The following is an 11,307-nucleotide window of genomic DNA, read 5'->3' as shown; positions in this document are numbered from 1 at the left end:
CATAAAATTAATCAGAACAACGAACTAAATAATAAACCAATTGAATAACCATATTTTGAGATTAAAAATATTGATAAGAAATAAAATTCATTTGTTTATGGAGCGTGCCCATGATATTAGTTATTAAGTTGTTATTAGTTATTAAGTTGTTAGTTGTTGGGATTGCAACATAGAGTGCATCGATTGTGTCATCGGCCGGCAGAATCAACCCAACTAAATATACAATTTTTGATGATCAAAACGTAAGCAAAATACAAAAGTCAGGATTAATGGGTTGAAACATCCAAAGTGCATAAAAAACAAACTTCTCAACGCACAAGCTTTTAGAAATTTGCATGGGAAGGTGAACAACCCAAAGATTCGTTACACCAATTCTCCTCTTTACATTAATTTTTGCTTAATATATATATATATATATATATATATATATATATATATATATATATATATATATATATATAAATGAGACGCAGGAGGCCTGGTTTATTCTTTAGCTTATAGCAAAAGAAACTGTGGATCCTCCATGGTACAAAGGACTGTGTTGAAGGTTGATGTTTCATGCCAAAAATGCAAGAAGAAGCTTCTCAAAGCTGTATCTGCCCTTGAAGGTTAGTACTATATGTATTTGCTCCTTTTCTTTGTGTATGTTCCCTTCATTTAGAATAATTCCTTTATATCAAACACGAAATCTATTATTGGAAATTTTATATATAGCTTGAGGGACTAAATTGTTTACTTTTTTGTTTGTGAGATATGTAGGTGTAGATAAGATAGAAGTTGATGAAGGAAAGGGGACATTGACGGTAACAGGAAATGCAGATCCATATGAAATCATAGTCCGAACAAGAAAAGCAGGAAAACATGCAGAGGTAGTGAGTATTGGGCCTCCCCCTCCACCACCAAAACAGGGGCCGCAAAAGAAAGCGGAGGCAGAGGAGAAGAAGAAAGAAGAGAAAAAGACTGAACAAAAGGCCCAAATCCATGACCCCCTGACTTGTCTCCAATGTCAAAGAATTGTTGTTGTTCCAATGGGTTATGAGGAGCCCAGCCCATCATGCTCCATCATGTGACCCTTTTATTTTCGTTGCTCTTTGAGGAGAAATTATATTATATAGCAGTAATTTTATATAAAATAATATATATATAAATATAACTATCATATATGTTTTTTTAAAATAATTTAAATAATTATAATGGTGTATGTATTAATTTTATAATTATACGGGAAATTGAGTTTTTCCTCCCAATTAAATGGGAAAAAAATCTGAAACACCACTTTCCTTTTTCAAACGCCAAATTCAAGTCTGCAGAGAATAAGTTCAAAACTAACATTAGAAAACCTTTATCATGTGGGTGAAATAAAGCCAGAGGTTTTAAATCCAGCCCATTTATTGAATTAGCAAATCTAGAGAATTTAAAATTTAAAATTTTAATAGAATCAAACTGGAATTTAATAGATATATTATTAAATAAATATTAATTATTTATTATAAAATTAAAAATATTTTAAATTATAATTAATAGATTTTTTTTTTTTTATAAATAATTGAATTTTAATATGTAAAAGAAGGAAATAAAGCTACATATATGTATAGGCAGAAAATGAGCGGCCACCTAACTGGTGGAAGAGAAGAAGAAGAAGAATTTTCAACTCAGAAGAAGTGCTTTATTCATTCACATTTCCAAAATTAACCATTGACAGAGATGGAAGAAAGAGGTAACAGTCGTAGAGTTATGTGTGTTGCGACTGCAGATACTAAGCTTGATGAGCTTTGGTTTCTCTCTGAGTCCATCCGATCCAATCTAAACTCCCTTCTCACCCAACTCTTCTCCCTTGGTATGTGTTATTATTCTACTCTTCATCATAATTTTCTTGCTTACTTTATTAATAATTTTGTTCTTATTACTATTTTGAGAAGTATATAAATTAGGGTGATTTCGGTTTGGTTATTAACTAAACAATGAAGCGTTTTTTTTTTTGTCAATCAGGTAAACCAAATTTCTTGAATTAAAATGATTTGGATTTCTTGCTTTTGGTTAAGGGTTTTTTTTTTTTTTTAAAGACTTTTTTCTTAAAAGTTAGAAAATTAAACATAAATAGCTTAAGCCTTAATATTAAAAATTAAATTAAAAACTGTGAAGGTGAATAGTGACATATACAGTTCACCCGTTAGTCAATCGTTAAAAATGAGATAAAGAAAAATGTAAAAATAAATATATAAAAAAATACAAAATTTACGATGATTCTACTTGTTGCCTATATCCATTGGTGAAAATGAAAGATATACATTAATAACTCTCACCGTATGCAATTTTCTCTTGAACCTCTTGGCACTTAACTCTTTACAAAGGTTCTTCAAATTTTAATTTATAGAGAACTGAGGATTTTAAACTAATAATTTATAATAAAAATATTAAACAGTTATGATATTAACTTATCCATCTTTATCAAAAAATATATAGTTACGTATCGAGTAAACTCAAATCTTACACATATATATTAAGAATTAGAAGAGTGAGACTCGAATCTAACACTTATTAGATAAGCGATATACCTTTAACTATTGAACCAAATTAAATTAGGCTATGAATTATATATTTGTTGGAAGATCTAGCAAAAAATTTATAAGATCTCCAAAGTCATGTGATGAAATTTTGCTTTTAAAGTCTTCACTTGAATTTGTGAAGATACTGCTATAAACATGATCAACAATTTAAAACATATTCAAGATTAATTTATATGCTCTATCAAATATTTGTATTATTTTTAGTAAGTGATTAAGTTGATTAACATGAAAATATAATATTTAAATTTATACTTCTATTTTGTATTTTATTTTCAATTAACTAAATATTTTTTTTTCTGTATAGAAAAAATGCTGTTTTTAAGCGGGGCTGACTTGAATGGATAATAAAAAAAACAATTGTTTTGGGCCTCAAAAGGGAGATAAAGTTTTGCAATCGATTCACCATTCCATGTACCCATGGGCCTAAATCCAAACATTAGTTGAACCATTACCATGACGCCAATATGAATCCACCTCCAAAGCCCTTCTACCGCTCAAGAGACTTTTGCTGCCCCATTCAAAGCTTCCATTAAAACTCAAATTTTTTTTAAGGATAATGGAACATGGAAAAATACCTGCCCTTGGGAGTCAGTCATATGATGTCAAAGCTCATAATTTTTTTATTAAATTTTGAGTACGATTTAAATTCATAAATTTATATTTTTATAAAAATAATTGTAATACCACCAAATTAAATTCATTACTCTTCATTTTATCTACTTTATTTCCCAAGAGATTTCACCTTGTCAAAGATTTAATATCTATAATTATTTTGGTCTTATAGTATTGATCAATGTATATTAAATCTTATCTTCTTTATTTAAATCACAATTAATAAGCTTGAATTTTTAAAATTTTGCCATAATTAATGCTTTCCAACCTTAAAATGCAGTTAGCGCAAAATGCAAGTTAAAACTAAAATAGTAAAAATCAGAGGATTGAGATTCGCTCAGAATCGTTTTAAACATGCACTGTGATTTATTATATTTACAATATCAACCAAATTAAGGGTCAAGATTAATATATGTACGTACATAACCTTCCACTCACTAATTTTTTTTTTTAATTTGATTTTTGATAAAATCTACCAAAGAAAAAGAGTAAGCATTTATTGGAATTAAATTCATGGCAGAAGTTGGATTGCGTTTCTAATCGTCAACTATCAGCAGATGAATGAAATTTTTGTTCCTCCTATGATCCTAATTTGTTCATGAAAAATAACCCAAATAACAGGTAGAAGTTGTGGTTGTTGATGTTACTTGTGGGAAAAAGGAGACTACAGAGTTGGAAGGTTTTATCTTTGTACAAAGGAAGGATGTCCTTGCTTAGTATTTAGGAACCTTTGTGGAAACCCCACTTCCAGAAGATAGAGGCAAAGCCGTTGCTACATTGAGTAAAGCACTCGAATACTTTCTAAAGAAAGCTGAAAAGAATCACGTTCTTGCTGGTGCTATTGGCCTAGGAGGAACAGGAGGCACATCTCTGTTGTCATCAGCTTTCAGATCTCTTCCATTTGGGACTCCTAAAGTAATTGTGTCAACTGTAGCCAGCGGTAGAACTGAACAGTACATTGGAGCTTCTGATCTGATATTGTTTCCATCTGTTGTGGACATTTGTGGAATTAATAGCGTGAGTAAGGTTGTATTATCAAATGCTAGAGCTGCTTTCGCTGGAATGGTAATCGGTGAGCTTGAGAAAGAGAAATCCATCGATTATTGTAAGAATAATGACAAGTTCACGGTTGGTTTAACTATGTATGGAGTTACAACTCCATGTGTAAGTGCTGTCAAAGAAAGATTGGTAAAAGAAGGTTATGAGACCTTGGTTTTCCATGCCACTGGGGTAGGGGGCAGGGCCATGGAGTCTCTCGTCAGGGATGGAATTATACAGGTATTATCTCTCTATAAAGCTTAACTTTAAATCTCCATAATGCGTTCACCAAAAATTTAAAAAACCAGAAATCTGCATAGGAAATTTGAAGACGAAGGTTGTTGAAGTAACACTGAATTTCCCATGTTGAAGACTTAGTGGGCCGGGTTGAATAAAAAATCATTGAACATTGGAATAATTTTCCCTATTTCTCTCGTATTTATGCAAGAAGTACAGATAGTTAATGATCTTAAGCTTTTATGTTGTAATTCACTCCCTTCCATGTGCTTTTCCACTTTAGGGTGTTCTGGGCATCACAACAACAGAGGTTGCAGATTATGTGGTTGGAGGTGTCATGGCTTGTGACAGTTCCAGGTTTGATGCTATCAATGAGAAGAAAATCCCTTTAGTCCTGATTGTAGGAGCCTTGGACATGGTGACTTTTGGAACTAGAGAAACTATAACTTCTAAATTTCTGCACAGTAAAATCCATCTTCATAATGATCAGGTAACAGGTCCTCATGCATCAACCTGGCTTTTCTTTCCTTTTTTCTGTACATTTCAATCTTTTTCATTTGTAGATATCCCTCATGCGAACCATTGCGGATGAGAATAAGGAGTTTGCTAGCTTCATAGCAAATAAACTGAATAGATCATCATCAAAGATCCGCGTTTGCTTGCCACAAAAAGGTCTCTCTGCGTTGGATGCTCCTGGAAAGTTTTGTTATGATGCTGAAGCTACTGGTGCTTTCATAGAGGAACCACAGAAGCTTATACAAATAAATGAAGATCGCCAGGTACCTTTTCTTGCATCATATTATATGCTGATATGTTAAAGTTCTGGTAAATTTTGCTAATGGTAACTAATGTTTGTGTTGTCCTAAAGAAAGTGACTAAGAGGGGGTGAATTGGACACTTTGACAATTTTTCAGTCATTGCTCAAGACTTAATGAAAAATTGTGGCTTTACACTTCTATGTATGTGTATAACTCTGTTTCTAAAATGTAATTCAGGTGATCAAACAAATTATGCACAAATAGCAGCTCATACACAAAATAATTACTTATTATCAAGTGTGTTTTATCACATAAAATCAGAGTTTGCAGGTTTAATTATTCAAGCTCAGTATTAACTCAAGAGTTTGCAGGTTTAATTATTCAAGCTCAGTATGAACTCAATAAAATAATTTCTCAACATATTCAATATATAATCAGAGAATCAAAGTGCTGAAAATTAAAGAGTTAAGGGAAGAAGAGAATCAAACATAATGTTTATAGTGGTTTGGCTCTCTTAGCCTACATCCACTCTTCCCAAAGTCCCACTTTGAGAGTTACTCTACTATTTGATCTTTTCAACAGGCAAGATTCAAAGACTTTACAATCTCAGCAAGCTTCCCAGATGCTTGAGAATCTTTACAATGTTTTTGCATCCCACAAAAGACCACAAGTTTCACAAGTTCACAAGGTGCTTGAAAACCTTCCACAAGTGTGTCTTCACACTTACACAACCTTAAATAAGTTTTGGTATAGATGAAATCACTCTCAATAACTCTCAGATACAAAATTTAATGCTAAAAGATTGAAAGAGAAGATTTGCCACTCAAACTCAAGAGTATTTTAATGAAAACTTTAAAAATAGCACAATAAATTCTCAATGAATAGGAATACTTTTATTAGGTAAAATTGTAGTAAATGCTGTTTTTTTATAGGTGCTTTCCACTGTTAAAAACGTCTGTTGGAGAGAGTGTCTAACGGCTTTTTAATTTTCAAAAAACTAGTAATTATTTCTTTGAAAATCATGTACAGCAGAGTTGTGTCAGGTTAGAGTATGAAAATAGTTAACTAAAATTTTCACTGGTTAAGTAGTTTTGTAAGACAAAAAATTTTAGATATCTAAACTAGTTAACTAACTTTCGCGATAAGTTAACTAATCTCGCTACTATCTGACTTAAATTTTGAAAATTTGAGTTTTTAAAGGAAGGTTATAAAAATTATTTTGAACATTCAAAAACCTTAGAAATGATGTAAAAACACTTTTTAAACTCTTGAATCTAAAAACAAAATTGATTTTAGGTCCTAAATGGCATAATCTCTCTAATCTTGTACAACGGACCTAAGAACTTAATTTCTATCCTAATTCTTCATGGACTTTGATTCATCTTGTGTTATGCAAGAAGATAATATCTTTTTATATCAGCCATGTCAATAGAATAGTCTTTACATCAATGTCTTTGCATATCATGACCTATAAAATCACTTCAAATACTTATGCACAAAGGGTTAATGTATATTTCATTAAGTTTTGTTATTATCAAAATGAAGCTCATTATAGCTTACAGGGCCTACAGTTTGATTTAGTTTTTTGTGCGATCTCCAAATTTCAATTTGTACGGTAGTGCAAATTTTAGTTACTCTGTAATTTGCCCTTTAATTGTTAAGTGTTTGTTGGCCTGAATGTGTGCTTTCAATAATGGATATAATTTAGTTTTAATCAGTTTGTTGCAATGATAACAGGTGAAGGTGTATCCTTATCATATCAATGATCCAGAGTTTGCAGATGCACTGGTTGAGTCATTTTTGGAGATTTGTTCAGGGAATCCAAAAGATTGATTTTAGTGAACCCTGTCGAGACCTTCATGAGAATTTTGTTTTTGATGTGAATTCATCAAGCTACATGGAACTACTTGTTAAAGTCTGAGCAACTTTCCTGATGCAAGTATAATAAACACAAATAAAGCTTGTCATAATAAATAAAAGTCTACTAGAACCAGGCTGCTGCCTGAGAGGGAAACACACAAATTGACAATGATAAATTGTACCAAAACATGCCTACTCATTTTCCATCACTTAAGGCCTTCAAAGTTATGGGACAGCCACTCCTCAGTCTAGGAATATGGGCCTTCTTTTCTAGGCTAGGATCATGATCATGAATTGTCCACCTGTGTATATGTTATGAAAGTATGTATCTATAATTGATGAAATTAAAATAATAGACTATAACTGTAAAATAAAATTAAACGTTTATTCTTTTCATTATTAATGAAAAAACAAGTGCATGAAATTGGACGAGTGAAAAGCCACTCACTTGTAGCTGCCAGTTAGCCGATGAAGAAACGCCAACAATGTCAGTTTGGCCATGTTCATTCCCAGGCAAGTCCTAGGTCCTGATCCAAAAGGTATAAAACTGTATGGTTTTTGCATTTCCTGGGCACATGAAAAAAAAATCATTGTCATCTTACATATTTATGTGTTGAGATGGGAAGCTTTAGAGGAACCACACAATAGCAAGAGATAACAAATCTCTTTTGGGAGATTTCAAGTTTCAATCCGACTGAATAGCTAGGGCGGATAGATTTAAGGAACAAAAAGTGCTATTTTTGTTGTTTGTGGTTCACTAAAGTTCAAAAAAAAAAAGAAAAAAAAAATCTTGAAGACAGGTGATTACATCAAATCTTGAAGGGTCGAATTGCATAGGATCCTTGTACAATGCTGGGTCGAAATGCATACATGTTGCATCGATGTTTACATGCCATCCTTTCTGTATCTGAAAACCTGAGTAAAGAATGGGAAGAAAAGTTAAATTGCAATTATAATATGAAAAAAAGATGGGATTTTCCAAAGACTGGAAGCATTTTCCTAAGCTCCCCCCTGATGTAAAATAATGTTTAGTTAAAAAAATATTAAAAAAGGAAAAACAAGTTGTACGCACGGTCCCAAATCGACCTTGGTTGAAAGTATTCAGAGGAACTTGCCATCAATTATGCAATCATTTAGTGCAACTCGAGGAAACCATAACAGGACATTCGACATTCTCAATGTTTCTTTGACAACCTGGAGAATGCATAAGCTTGAATATCAATGTTATATTTTGTCTTAAAGAATAAGACAAATCAGATGCATGATTTCTCTGGCTCAGCACACTTTGGTTTCATTCAAAGGTTAGTGTAGTTGGAAGATGGGATCATTACTTCTCGTTTTTTAATAAACACGGTTCTAATATGACAATGCAAATATTTTCATTCTTTGGAAATTCCTTAGCTTTAGTGCGAATCATGATCTGCCTTCGGTAGACTAGAGGAGATGAAAATGAATTTGGTTTATATATATAGTACTCTAACCTTTAAGCCATAGGACATTTTGTTAAGATCTTCAAGGGTAAGTGAGGCTCCATCTAGCTTATTTTTGGCTATGGACAATTGCTCTTCCTGCAAATGTGAGACAATAAATGTGAATAATCAATTAAAAAGAAAATGAAATGCTTTGTCGAAAGTAACTGAAAAATAACAAAAATCTTACCCTGAGCGTGTGCTGGGCTTCTCTATTCTCATCCAGGTACTTGACACTCCACATCATAGCAGCTGCAGTGGTGGTCTGCCCTGCAATTATCAACGTTAATAGGTTATCCATGATCTCTGAGTCGTCAAGCTTTTCAATAGTTGGATATGAATCTCTCTGTAACATGGACTGCAGGAAGTCATCATGAGTCTTCATTCCACTTCTTCTATCTGCAATCATCCCTCTGAAGGCTTCCATGAGCCTTTGACGAGCCTGTTCTAACATTTATAAAACTCAAAATTAAGAGCACAAGTTGAAGACACGCCAATTTTGTGAAATTTTAGTCAATGACTTCCCCTTGTACCTTAATGCCATTATAGTATCTGGCGCCAGGAATCATTAGAGGAAAGGATAACATGGCGTCTGAAACAGCGGTGCAGTCTTTTTCTATCACTCGTAATAAGGAATCCTCTGTGATACTTACTAACATATTGCACATTGCATCAAATATCATCTACAGAGAAAACATTTTAGAAATTAGTCACTTGACTGTTGAACTAACTGAGACCAAAAACAGATTTAAGTAAGAAGCATAAAAATGTTGTTACCTTCATGCTGAACTGAAGGATTGAAAATCTTTCACCACTTTCTTCTAATTTCTTCAGCTTCTGTGTAAGCATGTGGTCGAATTTCTGAACAAACTTAGACAGTGAAGGCATGGAGAATGGATCAGAAAGAAGTCTCCTAATCCTTTTGTGGCTTTCGTGAGGTACACAAAGCAAGCTCTTCTCTCCAACGGCATCCGCCATTGATTTAACGTAACCCTTGTTGAAATCTACAAAATCATTTGTGAATATCTGTTTTGCACCCTCTGGACTTGGAACAAACACATGGATCTTGCCAAATATCCTTGTCTTGAAGCACTTTCCATACCTTTTTTTTTTTTTTTTTGCCAAAATCACGAAATTTTAATTCTTAAGTCTCACTTTTAAAAACTAACATAAAAACTTTCTTATAATTACTCTTTTTCTCAAACAACAAATCAAAATGTTTTAATAGTTTTTCTTTAAAATAATCTCTGGTCCGTGATTTTTAATTAATTAAATTTCAGCTAAAATTATATGGAATAAAATAAATTTTAAATTTTTGTTTTAAATAAAATTCATTGTATAATGAATCTGAAATGTATGAAACTTGGTAATCAAGAATACCAACTGCTGAGATCAGTACTATCCAACTAATCATAATTTAAAAATTTCTTGTTAATATTAACAAAATATCAAAAATTATAAAATATATTGTGTGTATTAAAAAATAATGTAACACGTATCCATTAAAAAAAATTTTCTTTAAATTATGAAGAATGAGAATGCACATATATAAAGTGGACTCAATAATTTTTTCAAAATGTCTATTTCATTGCCCTATTTACAATTATATGTCAATTAATCAGATTTTTAGTAAAGACATAAAATCTTTATTATTTAAATTTGTCAAAAATAAATATCAAATAATTTGTTATTCTTATAATTGACGAAAATATTCAAATGTTATGACAGACTAATTATCATGGTATAATAATAATAATAATAATAATAATAATAATAATAATAATAATAATAATAATAATAATAATAATAATGTATTTTTCATGATAAAAGATCCTTCAAAAATATAACTACAATGCATCATTTCATCAAGAAAAAGAAAAAAGAAAATCATACCACAAATTGTAGAAAGTAAGTTGAATAAAAATTCATTAAAAATGTTAAAAAATTTATAGAAAAAAATTTATGAAATTAAACTTTTTAATTAATATATCACACACACACCACCCGAGGACCTTCATTTGAAATAAAGAGAAAAATAAATAAATATACGTAAAGCTTTAGTTATATCTATCTAACGTTTGTAGTCACATTACTGGAAATTTATTTTGACAGAAACAGAAGAGGATGATCAACTGACCATGATCGCCGGAGCCTTATGAAATCATAGCATCCTTTTGTACTGTTTGTTGCCTTAAGAAACGAAAAGGTTTCACCTATGAAAGGTATTCCAAGGTGACCTGGGATATTGCCGCCTCCTCCTCCTCGTCCTGCTGCTGCAGCATTTGCTTCATCTCTTAGGTCGACTCTTCTCCGAGGTTTAGAGACAACATATGTTACTGCTATTGAGAAGACAGCAATAATAAGCAGCATAATGTCGTAGTTGTTTCGTAAAAGGTAGAGAAGCTCTTCCATGGAAAGGTTCAATAGGGTCATGGACGACAAAGAATGTGCAGAGAGGATGTGAAGGTGATTTTTTTTTTTGGTCAATGGATGTGAAGGAGATTGCTAGCAAGAGACAGTTGTGGGAAATTCTTAACTACCAAGGTGTATAAATAAGGGGAAAACTTAAGCGATTAATTATTAAATTGAGATATAAATATATGAACTATATTTATTTTATATGTAAATACGTGTACTAAGGAATTGTGTCTTAATGAGACAAAATACAATAGATACAATTTTTTTTTTATCTTAAAAAATAATGCATCTTAGGGATGCTTAAGCACAATGCATAATATGAAAAGAATATTAAATCTCTATGTTTGT

The 11,307-nt window shown here is 31.7% G+C and overlaps 1 protein-coding gene and 1 pseudogene across 1 annotated transcript; one reads left to right on the top strand and one right to left on the bottom strand.

Annotated features, from left to right (window-relative positions):
* The first annotated feature begins 269 nt into the window (after positions 1-269).
* Positions 270-7,471, top strand: LOC110633461 (toMV susceptible protein tm-1(GCR26)-like; annotated as a pseudogene).
* On the bottom strand, positions 7,269-10,974 carry LOC110633469 (abscisic acid 8'-hydroxylase 3-like). The gene is made up of 9 exons (XM_021782079.2): positions 10,679-10,974; positions 9,319-9,643; positions 9,075-9,224; positions 8,732-8,983; positions 8,554-8,640; positions 8,188-8,266; positions 7,881-7,987; positions 7,521-7,639; positions 7,269-7,374 (listed from the first exon to the last, which is right to left on the bottom strand). The coding sequence occupies exons 1-9, from the start codon at positions 10,972-10,974 to the stop codon at positions 7,269-7,271; spliced, it is 1,521 nt and encodes a 506-aa protein (XP_021637771.2).
* Between the last annotated feature and the right edge of the window lie 333 nt (positions 10,975-11,307).

This window comes from Hevea brasiliensis, chromosome 9 (genome assembly GCF_030052815.1).
Source record: "Hevea brasiliensis isolate MT/VB/25A 57/8 chromosome 9, ASM3005281v1, whole genome shotgun sequence".
NCBI lineage: Eukaryota > Viridiplantae > Streptophyta > Magnoliopsida > Malpighiales > Euphorbiaceae > Hevea > Hevea brasiliensis.
The sequence above is the reverse complement of the archived record's forward strand: the minus strand, read 5'-3'. Positions and strand labels throughout refer to the sequence as shown.